This window comes from Balaenoptera borealis (genome assembly GCF_965194805.1).
Source record: "Balaenoptera borealis genome assembly, chromosome: 4".
In the NCBI taxonomy this organism is placed as follows: Eukaryota; Metazoa; Chordata; class Mammalia; order Artiodactyla; family Balaenopteridae; genus Balaenoptera; species Balaenoptera borealis.
This window is the reverse complement of record NC_138861.1, coordinates 28501249-28528785: the sequence shown is the minus strand read 5'-3', so window position 1 is coordinate 28528785 and position 27537 is coordinate 28501249. Positions and strand designations below refer to the sequence as shown.

Sequence of the window (27537 nt, the reverse complement as noted above, 5' to 3'; positions counted from 1 at the left end):
TGTGGGTTTTATAAGAGCAAAGGTTTTTGAAGCTTTTTTTTACTGTTCTAGCTTTGCTCTCAGTTAACCAAAACATTCAATTTATTAATTGTACTGATAATCATAATCTGTGTTTTAAGTTAGATATTAAGAAAATGGAAACAATTAGTATTCATTTGAAAATTTTAAAAAATTGTGAGAAGCAGCATTTCTTCCCTTAGTTATGATCACTCAACTTCTGGCTGAGTGGTTTTTCCCACCGAAATTGATGAGACCCAGTTAGTAATATGATTTTCAGTATTGTGAAGCATAACCGTTGTGCTCATTTTTTTACAGGTTTATGTTAAAAAAAAAAAAGTGCCCTAGATCTTTTCCCTACCATATTTCCTGCATAATTTTTACTTAAATCATTTATATTTCCAGTGGCCAATGATAATGCTCCAGAGCACGCTTTGAGACCTGGCTTCTTGTCTACTTTTGCCCTTGCAACAGACCAAGGGAGCAAACTTGGACTTTCAAAAAATAAAAGTATCATCTGTTACTATAACACCTACCAGGTAAGTTCATAATTATCAAATGGTTTGCTGATGATTTCAACTATTATTATGTTTTCTGTATAAAATAGTTTGTTTTATAATTCTAAATTTTAGTTTCGAAGGGGATGGAATTATAAAATCTTAACCTTCAAATTGGTTATGTTAAACTGTAGTAATTTTTTTCACATTTCAGGAATGAATTAATATAGAAAATTAGATTAAAAGATTTAGTAGTAAAGTATATGTTATCCTAAAAAGGGTACGTCAGGTCACTAGTACCTCCAGTAGATGGTGCCCTTAGCTTATTTAACAACTGTGATTTCTCAAATGACACACTTTTTTAATTTTTGTTGTGGTGACAGATACAGAATTTTCCTTGGAAGTCAAATGATAAGTTATTTAAATTTGTTATCGCTACTAATTCCTTCATTTGGTTTGAAATATATAAAATAAGTGAGGTTATTATTTGTGGGAAAGAAATTAGTTGCTACATATCTCTTGACCTCCAGCTGGATTTTCTTCTTTAGAATAAATTAATCACTTCTACTTTAGAACAATGTTTCCCAGAGTATGTCATGTACTACTGGTGCTACATAAGTGACATTTTTTATTTTAAAAGTTACATATTTTAATGTCTATTAGGCAAGAGATAACCAGCCCATCTGACCTTTAATTTAGCCAATAAGGGTTAGGTTGAAGCTAAATTTTTTAAAAAGATAGTTGATTCAAAGTTAATTTAAATTTAAATTAATTTAAATTATAGTGGTTCAGAGGAGGCAGAAGATCATGAAGTTATAACCACTTGAATGACTGAGAAATACTGCCTTGACCTATTTGCTTATCAGATATTTATTGAGCCCCTATTATGTAATTGACACTCTGCAGGGCTTTAGAAGATAAAAAAAGATGAAGAAGACACAGCCCCACCTTAAAAACTTTCCAGGCTAAGTGGTATTAATGTCTCTAAGAGATAATCAGTAAGCCTGTTTTATGGAAATACTTATTTTCAGCTGTTGCATGTTTTCATGATGTAATACCATGATGTTGGGCTAGTATCTCACACATTGACCATTTAAAGTTTTTTGGAAGATTAAGATATTTCATCTGAATTACACGACCTTTTCACTATGTAACATATTATTTAGATCTTGTTCTCTTTTTAGGTGGTTCAATTCAATCGTTTACCTTTGGTGGTGAGTTTCATAGCCAGCAGCAATGCTAATACAGGTGTGTTTTAATACAGCTTTTAATTCTTTATAATACCATATCTGAGCAGTCTAATATGATAGGAATAGCAGATTTAGAGTAAGAAAACCTAAATTCATGGCCCAGTCTACCATCTGTTCCTTGATCTCTGGAAGTGTAACTTCTCTGAATTGTGTTTTTCATATCTGTGTAATGGAACTAATATCTGCTTTCTCGATCTTGTGCGGTTATTTTTTAGTTCAAATGAGACAGTGTATACGTAAGTGATCGTTCAAGACAGAAAGGAAAATTAAATGTTATCTTCACCTCTTGAATGCTATATCTTGCTCACGTTACAACAGTTTAAGAAAACAAAGAAGAGTAGAGAAGATAACCAAACAGAACACATAAAAACGATCAAGGATGAGTTCAGTTCCATATAGACCAATCTATAAAATCTTGAACCATAGTGGGCAAGGTGAATGTGACTGAGAACTTAAAGAGTGTGACGAGGATGCATATACTCATTCTTCTTTAGGGTGGGAGAATGTGAGGACAAACACTGGGAAGCTGTACTTTCTAAGGAGGATAGTAAGATCTCATTATATCCACTAGCCTTCACTGTCTACTTTCACGTAAAATAATGACAGTATTCAGTTGAATTGTAATTTTTTTCCTCTTTTGGTTAAAGTGGAATTTTGTTAAGGTCTGTCTCCTTCAGATTTCACCACTCACTGTTAGAACTGTTATACATTCCTTTTCTGTTTTTTTTCTTTCCAAGCTCTTTGAGCCCGTCTTGTTTCCAGCCATGTCACTGAAGCCTGTATTTAGATTCCTCATCTTTAAAATGAGGGGTTTAGATTTGATGATCTATTGGGTCTCTTTCATTTCTAAATGTTTTGAAGCTATAAAATATTGTATGTGAAAACACTTTATAAATTGTATAGGATAGTAGTGGTGTCAGTATTTTAAGTATATTAAACCTCAGTTCTGATAAATCACTGTCATGTTATAAAATCATCAGTTGTTATAAATTATGATAATGTGCAGAATTGTATTTTAGTATTGATACTTAGAACATTTCCTTGAGAATCCCAGATGCTTTTAATGCTCTGTGAGACAGAGGAAGATCTTTATTTGAGCATAAAACAAGCAGTATTTAAGATCCTTCTACTCTGGTAAACTAAGGAGAAGCTAATTTCTAGACTAGTTTGTTTCTTTCAGTGTGTGTTTTATACTCCTGCCAAGCATCTTTAAAATTATTGTTTTCATTTGAAATACCCATTTATATCTTAGCTTTATTGAATTTATATAATAAATATTTGATTATTCCTTTGCTATCTACCTATCTTTTGATAAAGTTCATTAAAATTGGCTCAGGAAAAAAGTATACCTTTTTTTAGTAAAAATCATGTGTATTATTCCTGAATCAGTGCAGATTTTGAAATAATAAGGTATAAATTAAAGTTTTCCTTTCAAAACTAACAAAATTATAGCACATAATATAATTCATTTTACATCTTCTAATACATATAAATATTTTCATTTATTTATGTTAATAGATGATAAAAATAAACTTCATAATGAATATGGGTTTTTGGTTACTTTATTTAGAATTACAATATTTTGTTTTAAGTATGTTTTAGTAATGGAGAATGAACTATGTCTAACTATGTCTCATTTACTTTTTTAGTATTATACATTTTGATAAACATTTTTCTAATGTTCAAATTTTCTTAATCTCTTTGTTTTAGGACTAATTGTCAGCCTAGAAAAGGAACTTGCTCCATTATTTGAAGAATTGAGACAAGTTGTGGAAGTTTCTTAATCTGGCAGTGGTTTCTATGTATACCTTATCTTCATTATATCAGACAGTATCAATCCAGCAATCTTTAGACCACAACAACACTTGTATCCATGTACTCAAGAAAGGGCCCCTTTTTCCACCTTACACTAGAGAAAGAGCCTATAGATAGAATTTACGGACAGATTGATTGTTATCTTTTCTTGTGTAGGGCCTTTTCCTATTTGTGAGATCTGGGGATTGCACAGAAATGGTTCAGTCTATCACAGCTCCTATGGAGTTAGTCCAGTCACCAAATATGCATGAGATTCTATTCGGTGGCTCAGAATCAAAATGATACTTTGACCCACTTGAGCCATGGAGTGCTCCCTATTGTACAGTGTGCCAGGCCTGCAGAATGAAGCAGACTCTTTTTATTGTGAATAGTGAGGACATATTTTTCTTCGTATTATTTTATTTGCATTGAGAGGAAGATAAAATGGCTTAGTAAAAGTAATAAAATCAGTGCAGTCGCTAACTTTCCTTTGTATGTCTTGTTTTGCAGTGCAGGTGAGTGTTACTAACTGATCTGATTCTTCTCAGAGGGCACTGCTCTTTACTGGAAATGAAAATGATAGCTAATGGGTTTTTCCTCCACTCTGCTGTCTGTAACCAATCAGTGTTTTTTAATGTTTGTGTATTCTTTATAAAATTTAGATGTGATTCATTATTGAATTGTTCCCAATATTGGTATGTATGTAAACATGGTAGTATAGCCCTTTTTTTTCATACATGAGTATAAATAAAATAGTATTTTTAGAAGTACAGTTTGAGCACTATGTAGGTTTTTTCCCCCAGACTGTTTTCAAACGTTTAAAGACTATAATTAACTTAATTCACTCTTTCAACCCCACGAATAAGTGACTGTTTCACGTCTGGTTTGGAGACCGTTTTACCTAACATAAACTGTCAGTTGGAAAATAAACCTCATCCATGAGCCTAATTTAATCTCTGAAATTGGTATCACAGTTCTAGCATGTGCTTTTCATTTTCAGGAATGCAGTCCATCATTCAAGGTTGTTAATTTCCTCCTAGGATCTTTGACAATCAGAGTTTGTCACTGGTACCTGGCATTGAGCACCTACTGTGCACCATTCACTAGCACTACCACACTGCAGAATTCTAAGGAGTGCAGTGTACATCATATTTCTGTGCTCCAGGAGTGCGTTTTACACGACATGTGTACGAATGCAGTCCCTCAAGTTGTGCAGTGAGATCAGCCGGGCACTGTGCCTGCCTCCTTCCTTCTTCTTGCCTTCCTTTCTTCCTCCCTCCTTCCCTCTCTTCTCCCATCCTCTACAAATATGAGACTAAATTGTGGTACCTATCTTTAAAGAATGTACAGCTCAGTAAACGGAACAGGTATAGGAAGTGCTGTGATGAAGCTGTGCACAGGGTGCTATAGAAAACACAGAATGGGGCATTTAAATTGGGCAAGAACAACAGCCTTTACAAATAGAGGCAGGAGCTATGTTTTACCTGCAGCATGCTATAAATAGTTAATTGTTATAACCTAATGAAGCATTAGACACATCCATTAAAATCTAGAATTCCCATCATCCAGATTATTATTTAATAGTGTCGAGGAAGTTTTTGCCAATGCAGTGATGCATGAAGCAAGAAAGTCTTTTATAAATGAGGTGACCAAAATTGTAATTACTGGTAATTTTATATTTATACCTACATACATTCATACCCACCACCCAGGAAAGAGAACTAATAAATGGAGATATTTAACCTTTGCATGGTGAACACTGCTACTATTAAAATTTCTATTTTAAGGGGTATAATAGTTAAATTATTCTTTAGTTCATCCAGAAAAATAAGGTGAAACTTTCTAAGGATTTTTTGAAAAGGTAATATAAAACTAGATTATTTTTAAAGGATAGTGTAAAACTACATCAGGTGCACAACTAGACAGATGAGTAGAGCAGAATAACCCAGAAACAGACTTTAGTACATACATATGAGGAGTTAAAACATTGTAAAGATGACATCATAAGTCAATTGGGAAAAATTTATCAAAAAATTAGCACAGACATTCTTTATGCCCTACTGATGGAAGTGTGAATTGTTATATCCTTCTAAATAGGACAACTTGGCAATCTCTACCAAACTCAAGTGCACATAACCTTTCACCCAATGTATTAGGATTCTCCAGAGAAAGAGAACCCACAGACACAAAATATTTAATTTGGGCACCCCATGTTGAGTCAAATTGACACAAAAGCCCACAATTCCACTTCTAGATATTTATGTTACCAATGCATATGGACGTGTGAAAAGTATATACTTATATTCATTGCAATTTAGTAACATTAAAGGATTGGAAACAAGTATCCATCATAGATGAGGTGACCTGTTTTTTTTGTTTTTTTGTTTTGTAACAAGGCCAGTTTATACCTGCTGTTCTCGGTGTAATTATTAGTGCTCCTTTCAACTCTGAAGGGTCCCACTTTAGATAGATTATATGTTCACCCTAATCATAGAGGGTTGGTTAAAGAAATTTCTACATTTGCCCAATGGAAAAAAGAATGAAGAAGACTTTAGGTACTGAGATGGAATGATCTCCAAAACATAATGTTCAGAAGAAAAAGCGTAGTGTGAAACTGTGTGCTATGCTACAACTTATGTATAGGAAGAAAAAATATAGATGTATGTTCATATTTGCTTGTATATGCTAGGTATCTCTGAAGATGCACAGGACGTGGTAACATGGGTAGCCTCCATGGCGTGGAACTAGGTACCTGGGGGACAGGGTTCCCAGGAGTGACCCTGTTCACTGTAAACTTTACTTATTGAATTGTTAACTATCCAAAAATGATAAAATTAACTAAATAAAATATTTCAGCAAACAACAAAATTTATAATAAAATGGTGATGAGGTATTTGGGAAAGAAAGTTGTATCACTTGGGGTTCACCAAAAAACAACCAGTAGGATATATATGAATTAGACTTATTTCCAGGGACTGGTTACCTGATTTTGGAAATTGGCAAGCCCCAAATCTGCAGGGCAGGCCGGAAGCCTGGAAAATCTCGGGCAGGAGCTGAGGCTGCAGTCTACAGGGAGAATTTCTTCCCCGTGGAAACCCCAGTTTTGCTCTTGAGGCCTTTCAACTGCTTGAATGAGCCCCACCCATGTTATGGAGCGTAACCTCTTTTATATAAATTCAGGGGATTGTAGATGTGATTAAGCACATCTATGAAATACCTTCATAGCAACATCAAGGTGAATTCTTTCTCAAGAAGGCTCTTGCTTTATTTTACATGGCTGTCCACTAGCCAGACCTACTTGAAATGTCCACAGACTGGGCTGTTCTGTTTGTTAGTACAAAATAAGTTACAGAAGTTGAGGGTTAAGGGTTTAAAAAACAGCAGACATACTAACTTTATTGGATTTGATTTAAAAAATGGGATTGTGATAGTTGTATTTTTACTTCAGTGTTCTAATAACTTATTGGATTTTACAAATTCCCAGTCTGTGATAGAAAATAAATTTAAAAAGAAAAAAAATCTGGCCCTTTTCCACAGATAATTTAAGAAGCTCTGCTGGACGTCATGCCCAGACAGCCTGAATCGTGGTGAGCAGAGTGTAGGCTCAACGTGGCTGGGAAGACTTCGGCAAAACGACACGTTTGCTGCAGTTGACCTGAAGTAGCAGTAGAGGAGGGAGGTAGAATTTATATTCACCCTGTAATAATACTCTTGCTCTCTGCCTGAAACAGCGACTCGGTGTAACTCCCTGACCTGCACTCCGAGCGTGAGTGAGAGGGAGGGACCAAAGAGCCCAGTCTCCCGAGTGCCACGTGGCTGGAGGAGAGGGCTCTGGCCTGCTGAGTGTTCCCCTGTCCGGTGGCTCAGGAATAGGGGCGGGTCTCCCTCCGAGGCAGTTACAGCCACCTCACTGTTGAGTGGGGCGCTCCCCTGGTCCAGAGGCAGCAGTGCTTCTGCGGGGCAAGGTTTTCCCGGGGTTGGGGGGATTCTGAGAATAACTGCTAATCCTTTGGCTGTATCTTGAGGTACTTTATGATGAGCACATACTGTTAGCGACAAGAGCTTGACACAGACAGCTGTTCTCCCAAACAGCCCCACTCCGATTTGGCACGAATCGTCCTCCCTCGTCCTGGGGCCCTTCCCTGAGCTCTCTCAGGAGGTGAAATCGTGATCACTTCTCAGGGCTGCCGAGAGCAGGTAAAGCATCTGGGGTAGTACTAATTGCATAGTGTACGTTAGATAGCCCTTTTCATGTCAAAACCCTCCAAAAGCTGAAACCCACTCCATCATATAACTTTGTGTGCCTCACTTGCAGTATTTATCGTATTTACTTCTATACGTCATCATGGATGTATTTCTTATCTTTTCCATATTCAACTGAAAACTCCTTGAGAACGGGGACTATTTCTTCAACTCTGAATCCTTCAATCCTTTGTAGCTCATAGTCTAACCAGAGTGGATTCTTCATTGCTATTTATGATATTAATTGGTTATATTTCTTTTAAATTACAGTTATTAAAAACACTTTAATAGCAAAATATTACAGGCGCAGCAAAATCATGCTGTTTTTAATAAACATAACCAAAGAATGTAAATAAACATGACATATTTTACAAAAAATAAAATATTACCTACACAACACCCTTGGTTCTAAGAAAACAAAACTGTACATCTCAGTGAAGATTTATGTCTAAGTCCTTACTTTGCAAACTTGACACAATACATTTTAACTTGACATTTGCTTTATCCCGTATAATACAAACATTACAAAATACATTAAAAACCTTGTTGAAACATACAAAAATTTAATGTAATTTCTGAGTCCTAGATGTTTAAATAACAGAAGAAACGTATTCAACAAGGTAGCCCTTTGGACTGCAAGAGCAGCGTCATATCATAGCTTTGCTCCACAACCTTTTTGTCTGGGTTCTTCCTCCACTTTTGTCTCCTTTCAAACTTCAGTCTAAAAAAGCAGTATTAATAAAGATAATAGAAGGGGTTAAAATCTATTTAGGAGCTCTGGATGCCAGTATCTCATCCCCCTATTTCAATCCCCTTGTTCTAGCTTGAAAACACTGTGTAACAAACACATCATTACCCTTTGCATGTGGATTTAGTGTTACTCCCTCAATAGACAAAAGAAGTTGCTCTTGAATAAGGCGTACAGTGCAAGGTACATCTTTCTTCTCTTGGGCCAATACCTCCCTCTCACTCTGGGGAAGGGATTGTTACAACACACTCTACTTGAAAAGTTTCTTTCAGTCTGTTTGAGAAGTGTTGGATGAAGATAACTTAGTGCTTACAAGTGCTCTACTATTGTTATAATAATAATTATCGTGATGATAATTATTATTAAACTACAAGTTACTACTTTATCACTCTTCCTCAATTTATGTTTTCTCACTCTTTAAAGCATTTCCCCCAAAATGACTAAAAGAGATGCTTTTTTAAGATTGTACCTTCCATTATCCTTATCATCTTGCCCAATAGCCCAGAGGAGATTTAGTTCTCACAGGTTTATCATTAGAGGGGAAGAAAGGACCCATTAGATATCTGAGCCTTTTACAAAGAAAGAGAAAATAAATACTACAAACATTTTCCATTTTAGTTTTGGAAATTGTTGTGTTTTTTGTATAAAGGGGAAAAAAAGTAAAAACAATACTGCTCCCCCACCCCAATCTTGGACATTTGCTATCTCAATACACTTTCTGAAAAGCAGTTTAAACCTCGGGCTACATATTTAGCTGTTTCCTTCCTGGATAATAGCACAACCTGGAAGTCAGATGAGTTGACCCTGGTGCAGAGTGGGACTTTGGGTAACTAATGTCAACCAGCTTGGGGACAACAATGAGGGAAAACAAAAACCATCTCCCACTGCGTGTTCTAAGATTGAGCACGCCTGGTCGCAGTGGTTCATCCGTCTCCATCAGAACGAGGAGCCTTCGGTATTCTCAGGGACATGGCAGGATCTTGAAGGGCAGCAGTTTTCTGTGAGTCAGCAAATGAAGTGTCTTCTGAAAGGTCCAAATCCGCATCTGCTTTTGATTTGTTTCTACAGAAAAATCCTTAGTCAGCTTTCATCTGAAACCTGCTGTGGATCACAACATCAGGAATGTTCCACCCTGCTCCTGGGTCAGGGCATCCCTCATCGAGGAAGGTCTGTCTATTTAAAGATGAATGACCGAGATCGGATTGTGCCTTCCCCTTGACTGAGCTGTTTTCTTATTTGAGACTGCAAGAAAGCACACCCACGTGTATTTATTATTGAGCAACTTTAAGATAACAAACTTTGGCTTTTAACAAATATTAAATAAGAAATGCTGACTAGTAAGAAAACCATGCAACTACAAATTAATTATCATGTCCCCTCCTCCCCAAGTTTTATTCAGGTTTTCTGTATTTTTCTCAGGAGACTATACTGTAAAGTGGTTGCTAAAACACGCACAGATTGGGAACTGGCCTAATACTTGTAGTAATCCATAAAATGCAACAAATCAAAATGAAGATATAGATCTAAATTTATTGATATGGAAAGATGTTCATGATATATTGCTAAGTGGAATGAGCAAGTAAAGAACACTACAGAATGATTAAATTTTGTTTTTAATACTTATTTGCAGAGAGAGAAGTCTGAAAGGATGTGCAATTGATATATTTTTACTTTAAATTTTCTATAATGATTGTGTCACTTGCATAGTTACAAAATAGAAGAAATAAAAAATGATTCATATTTGAGCAAAAGCTTCATATAGCAGAGTATTTCCCCATTGAATATCAAATACATTGGAACTATCTCAGAATGAGTGGTATATTGCTTTGGATCTCAAACTGAATAGATAACCAAAAGCAAAAATCCCAGTATTTAGAAAGGAATATTCAATAAGATTGTATATATCAGCTTATTTCATTAAAAAAATTAGGAATAATTATCTATAGTTGAAAACATGAAGGGTTTCAAGATGGTATTTATAGGAAATTTAAGAAAGCTTTAAGGACAAGTTCTCAGCTAACAACTCACTAACTTGCAAACACACAAAAAATGCATGAGACTAGTAAATTCTTATAAGCCCTTTGTCTTCCTCCTGGGAGGTACATAGAAAGCAGATAAATTAACACACCTTTTGTCCTTGACTGGCACAAAGTAACGCTTACACTGGACATTAAGCTAAGTCTCTCTGGCAAGCCTCCTTCTCTGACAAAATAAAAGGATTTTCTACTATAGAAATATGTCAGCTTTCCTCTGTCTGACCTCTGGTCCCACATGTCCTCCTCCAGGCAAACTTGGACCAGCCCACACACTTATAGGAAGCCTGATAGACACGGGGGCTGAGACCCCAGTGCATCTTCGTTCTTTTTCTTTTATTCCTTTCTCCATCCCTTCCACATCCCAGAAGAATGAACAGATTCTTCCACAAGCCTGCAAGTAGACCTCCTGTCCATTCTCGGGGGTTGTCTGACTCTTTCAATAGCAATATGTTTGAAATCATCAACATGTGATTTCTGAGTACTACGCATCCAGAGACACGAATAACTCACCAATTTCCAGCGTAATATCTTGATCCACTCATCAGCTTCTACTCCTGTCTTTGCACAGAGATAAAATGTCCTGAATGGAAATACTAAGCTGATAAGACAAAAGAAAGAATGTAAGACACTCCAGATAGTTGGTTGAACATCTATTAGTTGAGCACTAATTAAGAGTATTCCAAGGGGAAAAAGAATTGACGAAGAACCTGGGTGAGAACTTGAGGAGTTGGTATATGTGGAGCTAGTCCTGCCAGCAAACGCAGAAATGTTGAGGCTGTAGATTCATATTATTATTACAGGCCAGATTTGTATTTTCTAGTGAGAGTCCAAAGAAAAAAACCAGGTCCAGGTCACCCCCAGATCACTTTATTGTTCATGTCTTAGACTGAATACACATACGTGTTTATTCAGCTGATCTGTTAAATGACTCAGAACTTGTGCTACGATTCAAAGAACAAGCAAGACAGATAAGAGAGTTTGTTGAAGGAGCTCATTTGTGTTAGCTGGCTTCAGCGAGGATGACACTGCCCTCTGTGGATGAAGGCAGTTTTAACTTTTCAGGGCAGGAAAAAGAGACAATAAATCTCTTCAACTATTTATTTTGCCCACTTCTGGCCATGAGTTAATCTTTGCTGAAGGGAAGACAAACTTGCCTACTGGCATGAAAGATTGTACTAGGAATAGAGTTAACTCCTCCTTTGACTGTCTCTTTTGCTATAGAGTCAAAATCGTATGACTTATATCTCGCCCATACCTCCTGTCCTTACAGTTGAGATGCCAAACACTAAAAATCTTTTTGTCCTTTTTGTGAAAAAAGAAAAAAAGAAAGCCTTGGACTTCCCTGGTGGCACAGTGGTTAAGAATCTGCCTGCCAATGCAGGGGACACTGGTTCGATCCTTGGTCCGGGAAGATCCCACATGCCACGGAGCAACTAAGCCTGTGCGCCACAACTACTGAGCCTGCACTCTAGAGCCCGCGAGCCACAACTACTGAGCCCGCATGCCACAGCTACTGAAGCCCAAGTGCCTAGAGCCCGTGCTCTGCAAGAGAAGCCACTGCAGTGAGAAACACATGCTCAGTATCGAAGAGCAGCCCCCGCTCGACGCAGCTGGAGAAAAGCCCGCGCACAGCCACAAAGACCCAATGCAACCAAAAATAAAAAATTAATTAAAAAAAAAGAAAAAAGCCTTAAAGTGAAATCAGAAGGGTTTCTATATCCTAAAACCAAAGCAGCATATCTGGTTATACCAGTAATTAATGTTGAATAGACAAGAGGTAAGTCCCTGTGTATAAAAGGTAAACACTGATGTGAGGTCTGGTTGGGCAGTGAGTAGAGAGAGGGGAAGCTGGGGGAGGTGTGATATTGTGTACAGAACCAACTGCTGGAATTGTCATTGTTTGGTCCTCCCTGGGAGAGACATCATTAATTGCCTGTTAATACAGATAATTTTTCGTTTCTTCTTGCTAACAGAACCCCAGGTGATAAATTATAATTAGTCAGAGCCAATTATGATCGTACTATACTGTTTTCTAGCTTCCCCTGCTGCTGGTGATGGCCATGGGACTCAGTCTTGGCCAATGAGATGAGGAACAATCTGATAGAAGAGTTTCTGGGAAAATGTCTGCTTTCCTGATACAAAGGGCAGACCTGGCTAATACCATCCCAGCATCTTTCTTTATGGCTTACATGAAAATGTGAGGCCTACAGTTAGAGTAGCTCTCTTGGACCCTGAAGTAGTAAGCATGAGGAAAAGACCAAGAAAATTGTAGAGACGTTGGACCTGACGTTGTCAAGGTAGCTGCCTATCTCCCAATTGCTTGTTATATGAGAAATATAAACCCCTGTTAATTCATATGGTACCTTTATGTGAATTTTGAAAAGATTTCCATTATTGGTTGATACTATACAATCATTAATAATAGTTAATGTTAATTTTCTTAGGTGTGACAATGGTATTGTAGTTCTATAGTTTTTTTTTTTCTTAAGAGATGCAAATTTAAGTATTCAGGGGTAAAAAGTGCCATGATGTCTGCAACTTACTTTCAACTAGTTCAGGGGAAAAAAAGTGAATAGTTAGAGATAAAGCAAATATGGCAAAATATTAATGATTGATGCATCTAGGTGAAGGGTCTATGGGTATATAAGTCTTTCAATTTTTGTATGTTTGAAAACTTTAAAATAAAAGTTGGTGAGAAATAAGACAACACTCTTTTCTCAAGATACTTTACTTCTCCCAGTTAGAAAATTGTCATGATATACTGATTGTGACAGAACAAAACACTTTTGTGCCATCTGCCAGAATTGTCATCATTATACAAATCACTCATTGTTGGAGTCAATAAAGTTGTAATTGAAATTGAATAAAACACCTCAACGGAATAAAAGCTGTCTAACATGTGAATGGCATCCTACTTGTGCAGTGCATCATACTTGTGCAGTGCACAACCTAAACAATTATACCCAGGAGATTTTCCTACTTGTTTAAGTCACTTTAAATGAGGTATTATGTCACACTCAGCTGAAAGCACTTCTGACATACATGCCCTGTGTGATGGTTAAACCCACCTGCCTCAGATCAGAACATTTGTACACATTAAGACATATAATTTTTTATTCTTCTGCTAAACTAAGTGTCTGGCAAGAAGACTTTTAAAAACATTTACTTTATAAAACAACTTACCAAAAACAGTTCACCCTTTCCTGTGAATAATCAAATTGTACAGCCGAACATTCTGTTAAATCTAGGCTCCGAATTGGTTCTGGTGACTTAAAAAAATAAAATAAAAGGGCAAACTGTGTCATCATAAGAACACACATACAAATCTGTACATCACTTGTTCCCCTAACAAGTCTCCACTATGAGCGACTGTCAACTTTCCTTCTACTACAGGGACTGATTATAGAAAACCTTCCTAAGGGAAGTCACATGCTCATCTGGGGATTGGCTTTTCATGAAACTGGACATTAGGAAGAGATTTTCTTTGTCAACTTAAATTTGGTGGAGATGGATTTTTAACACGTGGAAGGGAGTCATATTTGTCTCCCATGTTTTTAAACATCCACTTACTCAGAAATTTTGTGTAGGAAAGATGAGAAGAGATGAAATAATTTTAAATTTGTTTAATGAAATCGGCATGAGAAATGGACATATTTTTAATAAAGGGGGACACTGCTGCAAGAGACAGTTAATACACTGTGGCAAGAGAACAATTCCATTGCCTTAGACGGCGGGAATGATGTCCCCAGGGAGCTAGAGGTTAGCCAGCCCGAGAGAGCCGTGTCTGGGATACACATCTCGTCTTTGCAAAAGAACACTGCTCATATCAGGAATCAAGAATTCACATCTCCAATCATTTATAGGATGTTTCAGCTGCTCATAGGAAAATTTCAGGGATCTTGAAGGCAGACATTTCCTCTACAGGGCTCTTTTTTTTTTGAACATCTTTATTGGAGTATAACTGCTTTACAGTGTTGTGTTATTTTCTGCTGTATAACAAAGTGAATCATCTATACATATACATTTATCCCCATTTCTCCTCCCTCTTGCGTCTCCCTCTCACCGTCCCTATCCCACCCCTCTAGGTAGACACAAAGCACCGAGCTGATCTCCCTGTGCTATGCGGCTGCTTCCCACTAGCTAGCTATTTTACATTTGGTAGTGTATATATGTCCATGCCACTCTCTCACTTCATCCCAGCTTACCCTTCCCCCTCCCCATGCCCTCAAGTCCATTCTCTACATCTGCGTCTTTATTCCTGTCCTGCCCCTAGGTTCATCAGAACCACTTTTTTTTTTTTTTAGATTCCATATATATATGTGTTAGCATACAGTATTTGTTTTTCTCTTTCTGACTTACTTCTCTCTGTATGACAGACTCTAGGTCCATCCACCTCACTACAAATAACTCAATTTCATTTCTTTTTATGACTGAGTAATATTCTATTGTATATATATGCCACATCTTCATCCATTCATCTGTCGATGGACACTTAGATTGCTTCCGTGTCCTGGCTATTGTAAATAGAGCTGCAGTGAACATTGTGGTACATGACTCTTTTTGAATTATGGTTTTCTCTCAGGGTATATGCCCAGTAGTGGGATTGCTGGGTCGTATGGTAGTTCTATTTTTAGTTTTTTAAGGAACCTCCATACTGTCCTCCATAGTGGTACAGGGCTCATTTTTAAAGGGAAAATATATTATCATGTTTCTCACCATCTGGTCTTTGAAGTATTTCAGTTCATTCCTGTGCAAAGTGAACCACCTCATTTTCCAGGTCTGAGAAAAAAAAAATTAAAACATGTAGGTTTTGAATACAGGACCATAATATTTGAACTAGGTAATTTCCTTTTGTTGTAAAAGTACGTAAAAGGTTAGATACAATAAAATATTCTTGCAGTGTTGTTTCTGAGGAAAAAACTTTCAAAATAAAATAAAATTTTAAAGTTTCAAAAATTAAAATGATTCCATGCATTAAGCTCACAACGGAGGCAAAGATTCAACATTTTTAAACAAAAGAAATAACCTATCATAAACATTCAAGGTGATTTATAACAAACTGCTGAAATGTCCATCTTAATAAGACTTAATAATCTTAATAAAACTCCATAATAAGAATAGATATCATTTTTCAGCACCTACTGAGGGCTACATACTATCCTTGGAGGTTTATATACATTATAGCCAATCCCCATACATTGCCAAATATTGGGTTGGCCAAAAAGTTCGTTCGGGGTTTTCTACTATCCGGAAAAACCCGAACGAACTTTTTGGCCAACCCAATATTATTATTCTTGTTTTACAGATAAACAGATTGAGGTTTAGGAAGCTGAAATGCATGCTATTCTAAACCTTGTCTAAGAATTCCATGGCATTGGTGGAAAAACAGTTGTTACCCACTGCCTCTTTCTTACGTACTAACAGAACACTAATGATGTTGGGTGGCAATGTTCCCAGTTAAAAGAAGTAACTGGATTTAAAAATAATGCTGTGAACATGAATACTTGCTCTCCTTAGGGAGCATCCAGTCCAGTAGGGACACAAATAACTAAGTACTTAAGTTAAATTCAAGCAGGCCAGTATCCTCGAGAGGTTAAGTGTCCTGACTCTTAAAATGGGAAAGAACAGACACATTCCATGAAGGTCTTCTTGGCACATGAAAATGAAATAGAGTAACTTTAAAGGTACAATCACATAAATAGAGGATACCCCCCCAACTAGTAAAGTCCTAAATTTTGTTTTCTGTGGGATTTTATAATACACTTAACATTCATGCCGGTGACGGGTTTTTTGGGGCCTACTGTTAGGTAAACATTTCATCCAATTTTCACTTCTTTTTTGTTAAAAAATCTTAAAAAGCCAAGATATGTGCTAGAGTTAACTTGCTACGTTCATCCTCAATCATTGCATCAAAAGGATTACATGTTTTCTTGGGTATTAAATGTAGGCTATTCTCATACATTTGGCTTTGCCAAAGAATAGTCAAGTCATTTTCCAGAATTTTGACTAATATTGGCCATAAAGATGAACTCTGGAAACAGGTAAATATTATAACTGGGTCAAAATAAGTAGGTTCTGCTTTTTAAAAAGTCAAAATGAGGGTTGAGCCCCCATGACGTGCTCTCTTTCTTTGTGGCTGGCAGCAACATGCTTCCTTACCTTGATGAGCCCCCCCTGTTTGGTGAGGTAACCTTCTTTGGTGCCCAGCTGAAAAAAGAAAGAAAGAAGTGAAGCCCAGAACTATCACAACTTTATTTTTGTCTTTCTATTTCTGTCCTATTTTAAAATGAAACACAAGTTTGCCTTTGATCTTTAAGTAATTGCCTTTCAGTTCTCATCTAGGCACTTGAAAACCCTCCGTGTGTTGTGAGAGACTGTTTTCAGACCAGATCATCTGGCGTGATTCTGTAGCAACAGGCAACAATGGACAGATTCTCCTCTAACACGAGTTCGCAGTTTGCAAACAATCAGCCACATCATACCACTTATAAAAGTCGGCATTGGGCGAAGTGTGTGTGTGCGTCCCAGCTGCTTGCATTGTTGGTGGGGTGTTATGCACATAAATATGTCCACACACACTGACATGGGGTCAGTACCTGGGAAACTCTGGATTAAGCAAAGAAGGATTTCTGTACTTCCCGGAGTCTGTTTTATGCTAATATGCTTCATGAATTGTAAAGAAGGAACATTAGGAATAGCATTTTCAACATTTATTTTATCATGTAATTCTCCTTGAAACCCCCTTTTAATTTTTGCAGACCGCCTCTTCAGACCTATAGTCCATGGAACAGATTTTCATGAGTGCAGATTTATTTACACTGGATTCATCCAAAAGGGATTTGAAGTGAGAATGAGTCATTCCTTTTAACTCACTCATCATTAATTCCAGAGTAACAACAACATTACACACTTAGCTGGCACCTGCAAAATGTAAGGAATGGTGGGGAACTGTGTGAATAGAAATTTGCATAAAACCAGGACCCTCAGATGGAAAAAATTCTAAGTTCATAAATTTCAAAGAAATTAAATTCCTGGTAAGATGTTACGTTCTAATATAATGTCATAATATATCTTATATTAGTAAGAAAAAAATGAATAAGAACTGGGAAATGACTCGTTGATGTCAATGTTTTTTTCCTGGGAGTTTCTAGAGTATGTTTCCCTGAGGTGAATTCTCCCTACCAAATAAAAAGAGGAACAATAAAGAGAGTGAAAACTAGAAATAATATATGACCACTTCCTCTACAGTTTTATGGCATTTAAGTAAGGATGAACTTCCCAGGCGTTCATTTAAATAATGCTAAATAATATTGGTGAATTTGATATGAAATAATCAGCTTGATTTATTTTGACACTAAAAAAAATTGAACTGACTGAATTGAGTTTGGGTATTATATTATGGAAATAGAAAAAAATTAACATTTTGGATTGTTGAGTCTGCAGAGGCAAAATAATTAAGGGTAAATTGTTTCATAGAAGACTCTGATAGAATTATTTACTAAAATCTTACTAAGGGATATGCTATTCTCTCTGTCTTACCTCCATCCAAACAATATATTATAATTCTAGTATCTGTCTAAGGTTTTGATAGATAAATAGAAGTTTGCAGAGAAAAAAGCTGAGAATACCAATTTTATTCATGGCCTCAAGAGGTAAGAAAGGAAACAACTATACAGCAGATTTATGTTTTTAAAAATACATGATCTGTAATAAGAAAGATGTTTATAATAGCCCCAAATTGGAAACAACCTAAATATTTTAAAAATAAAGCATTAACCTGCCTACCCTCCTTTCTACCTGCCTCCCTACCTGCCTTAAATTTAGTCCAAAACCATCCGGTGGGATGAAGCAAGGCAGGCATCAGTGTGAGTGTGTGCAGGGCACTGGTGCACCTCAGCAAAGGGTGGAGTCAAATCAGGGAACAGAGGGCATCTGTGGGGACAATGGCGGGGGTGGCAGCTCGGTGCCAGGCGTTGAAGCCTGGCAGGGCGAGGAGGGCTTCTGCCCCAGAGGCGTGGAGGTGCCGGCCAGGGCACAGTTTCAGAGCCAAGTCGGGCTACGTGGGCATCTGCGGTAGGGGAGGGAGTGAAAGTAGACAGGCAGTGGGGTTCCTGCCTGGCTGCAATTGGAGATTGATTACATTTGACTCATCTACAAATAAGTGAATGTATTGAAGATAATGGAATCCATGTTCCTCACTGTGGGGAAAGAGAGTTACAACTATGAAAAGTGAAGAAATTAAAATAAGCCTTGTGGAACTGGAGTAGGATTGGAGGTATGGGTGCAAACCCATGGATAGATGATAGATGATAGATAGATAGATAGGTAGGTAGATAGAGAGAGAGAGAGAGAGAGAGAAATTTAGATAGATAGAACTAGAAAGAAATACAGACAGCAATATAGGTAAGTGTACATATGTATAGACATACATATTTTCCCTAGCTCTGTTCTCAGAGTGGGCTGGGAGAGTGACATTCTGCTAATAATGCAACTGTAGCAGCCAGATCTGGATTTCTAAAGTACTACTCTCCAGAAATAGCTGATTGTAGAGCTGGATACAAGAAAAGTACAAGATAAGCCTGGAACAATTTGCTGTACCAGAAATTAAGAAAATTCTCAAAGAAATATGAGGTATGGATACAAAAGTCATGTGGAAATAGCTCTTACTGGCCAAAACTGGGGAAATTTGAGGGATCAAAATAAATAATAACAGTCATGATTAGAACCCATGATATAAAAATAATTGGATAAATTCAAAGAATAAAAAGCTTTTCTTTTCAGTAAAATGACAACCAATAAATGTAAAAGGAATAAGACAACCACAGAATCACCACTTGGCAACAATCACAGTAATAATTAAAGCAACCAAGAAACATCAATGGATGATAAAATTGGTGGATGAAAGTTTAATTAGGAACAGGATACCTACTTAGTCTCAAATAATCTCCCCCCAAAATATTTATTAATGACAAAGGGAATAAGGTGACTTCAGAGTGAAGAAACCTGGCAGACACCAATTAATCAAGTCATCAAACACACTGGAATAAGACAAATTGAAATCGTGTTCCACTTGACAGGGTGCAGTGAGACGTGCAGAGCATCACTTTTGTGGTATTTCTACCAAAAAAATGCAAAACCCAAATCTAATCACAAGGCTACAGCTGATAAGTTAAAGTTGGGGAACAGTTCACAAAATAATTAGCCTTTAATATTCAGAAGTGTCAAAGTCACACTATCAAGGAAAAACTGAGGAAGTGTTCCAGAGTGAAGAATACTCAAGAGGCGGGACAAATAAAAGCAACTTGTGATCTTGGATTGGATCCTTTTGCTCTCAAGGGCCTTACTGGGAAAACTGGTGACGCCTAAATGAGATCTGTGGATGGGACTATGGTGCTGTATCAATGTTAATTTCCTCATTTGAATGGCTCCATGTGGTCATGAGGCAAATGTCCTTGTGTGTAGGGAATACACACTGAAGTACTGGGGTGATGGCATCATGCAGGCAATTTACTTTCTTTGTATTGTCCTTTCAATTTTTCTATAACTTTGCAGTTATTGAAAATTGAAAAATAGCATGTAAAAATATAATAGAGAATTAACAAAATAAATTATGATATATCCAAATAATGAAATGTTAAGGAATTTGTTTTAATGATGTTTTAGAAGACTATGTAATGATGTGGAAGATGTTCACAATATATAATTAATTAAACAAGCATATTATAACTCTACAGTGAAGAGTGGGGGAAGATGCCATAATGAAACTGGTTAGTCAATGTTGTCTTAATATTGTTGACAATTCTGTAAAGTTCCTTTTTATGAATACTTCTATTTAAGCCATTTCACCTTTGTTTTGAAATCCTTCCCATTTAAGGAGAAAATGTGACACTTGCTGAAAAGCTTGTAAGAAAACCCCTCTTCTGCCACCCCCCTTTTTTTCCCTTTTAAACCTTCTTTAAATGACAAATCTTCTAGGTTATTAAGGTTGTGAGTTTTTATTTTTGTTTGTTTTTAATGAGCATTTGTCTTTTAGAATAGGATTGTGTGATAATGTTTAAATGGACAAAACCAAACGTGACTTTGTGCAGTTAACAATATATATATATTGATTCAAGAAAAAGACTAGAAGGATAGACACCAAAACTGTGAGAAGAGCTTCAAAGACAGAATATTGGAAAGGCCAGCATGCAAGGGAGGTGTCTAAGAAGAGGAACTGTAAAATGTGCTGAAAAGATAACATAATAAAGACAGAGGTTGCAGAAGCGAAGGAACCAGAATTTTTAGAGGAAGAGAGTTCTGAAAAATGTCAAATACCACAAAAGGGAAGCAAAGGAAGCTAATGAGCCAACGTTTGACATAGGCTCTGGTCTATGTCAACCATTCGACATATATTATCTCCCGTAAACTCTACTAACATAACTAACTGGTGGTTTGCAGTCCCCAGGTCCAAAACTACATCTCTTTCCCATCTCCCACTCCTCCTGCAATCTCAGCCATCTCAGTAAACAGCAGGAGTATTTACTCCATTGCTCTTTCCTTCACACACTACATTCAACCCATCAGTAAGTCTTGTTTCTTCTACCTTTGAAACACATCGTGAAGTTGACCAGTTCTTATGCCTTCCTCCTGTTCTAACTACTATTCTTATTCCCCTCTCTGGTTTCAACTACCATGGTCTCTCACCTGGACGGTTGTCACAGCCTCCTAACTGGTCTCCTTGCCTCCAACTTTGCCCTGACTCCATTTTCAACTTAGTGGTGAAAATTATCTTTTTAAAAATTTTAAAACTTAAACAAATTGTGTTACTCAAACTCCCATGATTTTTTTTTATCAACGCTTAGAAAAAAAATTAATTCTCTACCTTCTCCTACAAGGCCTTTCGTGTTGTGTAAGGAAAGGACAATTAGCATTTTGGGTAATTCTTCATCATGTGTTGTGGGATATTTAGCCCCCATGACCCCTGCCCATTGTTGGACGATTCTCCAGGGGTCTCTTGTGTTTCTCCATGTCTTACGAGCAAGGCACCAACAGCCCTTTGTCCCACACCAATTTTTAAAGCATATTTATATGGCAGACAGCCTGAAAAGATAGAAATAGTGCTCGCTTCAGAGGAAAAGGCAGACAAGCAGAAGCCTTTTGAGTCTTTCAACGCCTGTGAAACTGTGGCAGGCGAACTTGTTAACTGGCAAGAAGGGTAGAGTCCCAGACCCTTCACAGCTCCAGACACCCACTAATGCTGGCAATGCTCCAGAGCATTGTGACAACTGAAATGCTCATAAATTTCCAAACACTCAGCTGGGTGGCACTGCGCTTTGAGAACCCCATTGGCTACATGATCTGACCCCTCATCACCCCAATAATCTCATCTCCTACCACTTTCCCTCTAGCTCACTCCATGCCAGTTGCTAGATCTTCTTACTAGTCTTTAAACCGCCTCAATTTAGTTCCCACCTCGAGGCTTTTGTCCTGATCTCTGCCTGCAATGCTCTTCTACATCCTGACCTGAGTCATTCCTTCCCTTCTGTGAAGCCTCTTCTCTAATGTCACCTCCTCCTAGAGGCCTCCCTTGCTTCCCTCTCATCCACTTATCCGACTTTTTCTTTTTATGACCTATTAGTATCTGGGTTTATAATATTCCATTGGTGATTGTCTATGGTCCCCCCTACTACAGTGTGAGCTCAGTGAGGGCAGAACCTTTGCCTAATTTATTCCCAACTCTCCAGTGCTTAAAACAGTCCTGGGTGCATTGTAGGCACTTTTTAAAAAGTTTGTTAAATAAATGAATCAGTTAAATTTCACCCTATCTCAGAAGCCCGATCCTATGTTGTGTATAAAATATATAAATTGTAATTTCCCCAAATGCAGTTGCCAAAGGATGGTAAACAGTTTTGCAGAAACATCTACATTTCTGGGCAATAAGACACCTATTTTCATTTTCACTTCAAGCAAGTTCTTTTTCCTGTAAATAGCACTTAGTCCTCTTCCTCCACTGCCAGAGCTTGTGCAAGAACCCCATCCCCAAAGGAGAAGGCAGATGTCTAGAAGCCCTCAGAGCTCTCAGGTTGGGGTGGAGGTGCAGTATCATATGTGCATGGGAGTAATCAATCAAGGCTGTGAACTCTTGTGCTCAGCAAGGGACAAGAGCTTCTAATCAGAGCAGAACTGGTTCCCCAGCGGGCTGGTTCAGTTATCAATCATTTCTTAGTGAGGAATAGTGTGACACTGCAGAATCCACTAGAAAACCTTTATAGTTTTCTGTCTATATCAATACACAATAAATGTCATGGACCTCTCATTATACAGTGTGAGTGCAGACATTTTCAACTATCCACTCATCACTGTTTTAAAAACTCCATTATACAGAACCTTTTGTGTATATTCATATTTGAATACTTGGGCAGGTGAATCGATCTGATACCTGGAGCAAGCAAAAAGGTAAGCAATAAGGCTTGCAGAATTTGATCTCAAGAGGGCTGTATCTACCTAAGTATGCTGTGTCTCATGCTTACACCAACTCCACAAATTAGGTCTTATCTGCATTTTACTGTTGAAAAATGTTGCACGTAGTAAGGTATGGTTCGATTGACCTTGAGTGGAGATCTTTAGGGGAAGGTAACAGATGAGAATGTAAGTTTAACTGAGAGTACAAATGAAAACGCTGTTAAAGTGATCGGTGGTGGGGTAAGGATCGTAAAGAGGAAGGTTAGGAAGAGTCCCGTCGATTGGAAAACAAAGGATTGGTTAGAGGGTAGACCTTAATGTGTTCTTTGGTCTGTTTTGACTTGGGACTAGTTATTGTCTTGCTTTCCTAAATTTCTCTAGTTCTGAGGTCTTATACTTGCCCTTCTTACTCTAACAAAGCTAAAACATCTTTCTCAACCAAATTCCAGAATTTTTATTTTTGAGTAGATGTAGTGTAGTAACAATGTAATATGTCGTGAACCTGGCTAGGCTATAAAGCTATGAAGACAGGCTATGATTCCTGTCGTGGGAAGTGTCAGGCTCCTGGAGAGGGCAGACACCGTGCGGGTAGTCAGCCCCCAGTATGATGATTCCAGGATAAAGGTGAGCCGAGGGTGCACAGAGGAGGGGCATTTTAGAGGAAGCTAAGAGGAGTCCAAGAAGGCTTCCTGGAAGAGGCTGATCCTGGATGCAAGTCTCTAAGGATGAGGGGACAGTAGCGGTGTTGGCAGCATTTCTGATGCAGGGAGGGGAGGAGGAGCACAGTTGTGGAGAGAGGTGGGGTCCATAGCGTGAGTGTAGGAGGAGCATGAAGTCAGGCCAGAGAGGTGAGCAGGTTCCAGGCAGATGAAGACAGTGGGCACCACCGAAGGATGTTAAGCAGGGAGGTCACGTGGTAAATCTACTTCTTAGGAGCGATGTCTCTGGTGGCGGGGTAGAGAAAGTACCACAAAGACAAAAAAGTCAAGCATGTTTTAACATAATGTGTAACTGAACATCTTCAAGCATAATGGTTGCTGTCTAGAACTAATTTTTGAAATTTCATTTGGGTGTTGTCCTCTTTATCATCGGCACACATCCAGATGTCTTATACCAGAGCATGTAGCCAACGAGGAAGAGGGAAAGAATAGGGGAGCGCTGCGCATGATGAAGGGAAAGGTGCTGGAGAAGAATCTTTGCAGGGTCCCAGCTCCCAGAACAAACGTAAACAGACTGAAGAGAACAATGAAAGCCCCAGTTACACTGAAACTGAACAGTGGCTCACACGCTGCAAAGAAATGCAAGTGTCTTCTGTCCGTACCCTTCATTCAGTGAAGGAAAAAAAGGCCAGGAAAAAATAACATCCTGAGAGATTATGGCCAAGGTGGAGAATCTTTTTCTTCCATAGAAAGTTGAAATGTAAAAGAAGATTTTTCTATTCTTAATTTAAGAAATTTGTAGGATAACAGTTTAGCCAACTGTATGACCATAAACCTCTCGCCCATTCTACCACGAACTTCTTTGGTGAAGTAAGGCCGGGATTTACGTGCCATTTCTGAAGTCTTTAAAATCCTATCACTGAAGGGAGACCTTCAAGACAGCGGAAAGTTAAGATGCGGAGATCACCTTCCTCCCCACAGATACATCAGAAATACATCTACATGTGGAACAACTCCTACAGAACACCTACTGAACGCTGGCAGAAGACCTCAGACCTCCCACAAGGCAAGAAACTCCCCACGTACCTGGGTAGGGCGAAAGAAAAAAGAAATAACAGAGACAAAAGAATAGGGACGGGCCCTGCACCAGTGGGAGGGAGCTGTGAAGGAGGAAAGGTGTCCACACACTAGGAAGCCCCTTCGCGGGCAGAGACCGCGGGTGGCGGAGGGGGGAAGCTTCGGAGCCACGGAGGAGAGCGCAGCCACAGGGGTGCGGAGGGCAAAGCGGAGAGATTCCCGCACAGAGGCTTGGCGCCGAGCAGCACTCACCAGCCCGAGAGGCTTGTCTGCTCACCCGCCGGGGCAGGTGGGGCTGGGAGCTGAGGCTTGGGCTTCGGTCGGTCGGTTCGCAGGGAGAGGACTGGGGTTGGCGGCGTGAACACAGCCTGAAGGGGTTAGTGCGCCACAGCTAGCCGGGAGGGAGTCCGGGAAAATGTCTGCAGCTGCCGAAGAGGCAAGAGACTTTTTCTTACCTCTTTGTTTCCTGGTGCACGAGGAGAGGGGATTCAGAGTGCCGCTTAAAGGAGCTCCAGAGACGGGCGCGAGCCGCGGCTGTCAGCACGGACCCCAGAGACGGGCAGGAGACGCTAAGGCTGCTGCTGCCGTCTCCAAAAAGCCTGTGTGCGAGCACAGGTCACTCTCCACACCGCCTCTCCCGGGAGCCGGTGCAGCCCGCCACTGCCAGGCTCCCGTGATCCGGGCACAACTTCCCCGGGAGAACACACGGTGCGCCTCCGGCTGCTGCAACGTCACGACGCCTCTGACGCCGCAGGCTCGCCCCGCCTCCTCCGTGCCCCGCCCTCCCCCCCCCCCCCCCCCCGGCCTGAGTGAGCCAGAGCCCCTGAAACAGCTGCTCCTTTAACCCCGTCCTGTCTGAGCGGGAACAGACGCCCTCAGGCGACCTACACGCAGAGGCAGGTCCAGATCCAAAGCTGAAACCCGGGAACTGTGCGAACAAAGAAGAGAAAGGGAAATTTCTTCCAGCAGCCTCAGAAGCAGCGGCTTAAATCTCCACAATCAACTTGATGTGCCTGCATCTGTGGAATACCTGAATAGACAACGAATCATCCCAAATTGAGGCGGGGGACTTTGGGAGCAAGGATATATATGTATTTTTTCCTTTTTTCTCTTTTTGTGAGTGTGTATGTGTATGCTCCTGTGTGTGATTTTGTCTGTATAGCTTTGCTTTTACCATTTGTCCTAGAGTTCTGTCTGTCTGGTTTTTTTGTTCTTTTTTTTTGTTTTTAGTATAGTTCTTAGCACTTGTTATCATTGGTGAATTTGTTTTCTTGTTTGGTTGCTCTCTTCTCTCTTTCTTTTTTTTTCTTTTTTACTTTAATAATTATTTTTTATTTTTTATTTTAATAACTGTATTTTATTTTATTTTTTTCTTTCTTTCTCTCTTCCCCCCACCCCTTTTCTTCTGAGCTGTGTGACTGACAGGGTCTTGGGGCTCCGGCCAGGTGTCAGGCCTGTGCCTCTGAGGTGGGAGAGCAGAGTTCAGGACATTGGTCCACCATAGACCTCCTAGCTCCATGTAATATCAAATGGCAAAAGCTCTCCCAGAGACCTCCATCTCAATGCTAAGACCCAGCTTCACTCAACAACCAGCAAGCTACAGTGCTGGACACCCTATGCCAAACAACTAGCAAGACAGGATCACAACCCCACCCATTAGCAGAGAGGCTGGCTAAAATCATAAAAACGTCACAGACACCCCAAAACACACCACCGGACACAGGCCTGCCAACCAGAAAGACAAGATCCAGCCTCATCCACCAGAACACAGACACCAGTCCCCTCCACCAGGAAGCCTACACAACCCACTGAACCAACATTAGCCACTGGGGGCAGACACCAAAAACAACAGGAACTACGAACCTGCAGGCTGCAAAAAGGACACGCCAAACACAGTAACTTAAGCAAAATGAGAAGACAGAGAAACACACAGCAGATGAAGAAGCAAGATAAAAACCCACCAAACCAAACAAATGAAGAGGAAATAGGCAGTCTACCTGAAAAAAGAATTCAGAGTAATGATAGTTAAGATGATACAAAATCATGGAAATAGAATGGAGAAAATACGAGAAACGTTTAACAAGGACATAGAAGAACTAAAGAGCAAATAAACAATGATGAACAACACAATAAATGAGATTAAAAATTCTCAGGAAGGACTCAATAGCAGAATAACTGAGGCAGAAGAACGGATAAGTGACCTGGAAGATAAAATAGTGGAAATAACTACTGCAGAGAAGAATAAAGAAAAAAGAATGAAAAGAATTGAGGACAGTCTCAGAGACCTCTGGGAAAACATTAAATGCACCAACATTCGAATTATAGGGGTCCCAGAAGAAGAAGAGAAAAATAAAGGGAATAAGAAAATATTTGAAGAGATTATAGTTGAAAACTTCCCTAATATGGGGAAGGAAATTGTCAGTCAAGGCTAGAAAGTGCAGAGTCCCATACAGGATAAATCCAAGGAGAAATATGCCAACATACATATTAGTCAAACTATCAAAAATTAAATACAAAGAAAAAATATTAAAAGCAGCAAAGGAAAAACAACAAATAACGTACAAGGGGATCCCCATAAAGTTAACAGCTGATCTTTCAGCAGAAACTCTGCAAGCCAGAAGGGAGTGGCAGGACATATTTGAAGGGATGAAAGGGAAAAAACTACAACCAATATTACTCTACCCAGCAAGGATCTCTTTCAGATTTGACAGAGAAATTAAGACCTTTACAGACAAGCAAAAGCTAAGAGAATTCAGCACCACCAAACCAGCTTTACAACAAATGCTAAAGGAACTT

At 38.8% G+C, this 27537-nt stretch overlaps 2 protein-coding genes across 7 annotated transcripts in view; one reads left to right on the top strand and one right to left on the bottom strand.

Moving 5' to 3' along the window:
- LAMTOR3 (late endosomal/lysosomal adaptor, MAPK and MTOR activator 3) overlaps window positions 1–27537 on the top strand; it is a 92811-nt gene that overhangs the window by 12942 nt on the left and 52332 nt on the right. Inside the window, exons 5-9 of one of the 5 annotated variants that reach the window (XR_014244277.1) lie at window positions 403–536; window positions 1679–1742; window positions 7076–7217; window positions 7631–7735; window positions 9597–9716. Coding sequence is in view for 3 of the 5 variants with exons in the window: in XM_082391022.1 (XP_082247148.1) it covers window positions 403–536; window positions 1679–1742; window positions 3455–3528 (272 nt within the window). In the remaining 2 variants the exon portion in view is untranslated. Of the gene's footprint in view, window positions 1–402; window positions 537–1678; window positions 1743–2481; window positions 3427–3454; window positions 4487–7075; window positions 7736–9596; window positions 9717–27537 lie in introns of those variants that run through there. The other 4 variants (XR_014244278.1, XM_082391022.1, XM_082391023.1 and 1 more) reach the window with 4 other exon arrangements.
- Window positions 9646–27537, bottom strand: part of DAPP1 (dual adaptor of phosphotyrosine and 3-phosphoinositides 1) — a 58565-nt gene continuing 40673 nt past the window's right edge. The window contains exons 5-9 of one of the 2 annotated variants that reach the window (XM_082391014.1): window positions 16724–16771; window positions 15281–15343; window positions 13748–13833; window positions 11075–11162; window positions 9646–9770 (exon numbers count right to left, since the gene is read on the bottom strand). In XM_082391014.1, the coding sequence (XP_082247140.1) occupies window positions 9702–9770; window positions 11075–11162; window positions 13748–13833; window positions 15281–15343; window positions 16724–16771 (354 nt within the window). In that variant the 3' untranslated portion in view covers window positions 9646–9701. Of the gene's footprint in view, window positions 9771–10426; window positions 11163–13747; window positions 13834–15280; window positions 15344–16723; window positions 16772–27537 lie in introns of those variants that run through there. The other variant, XM_082391013.1, reaches the window with a different exon arrangement.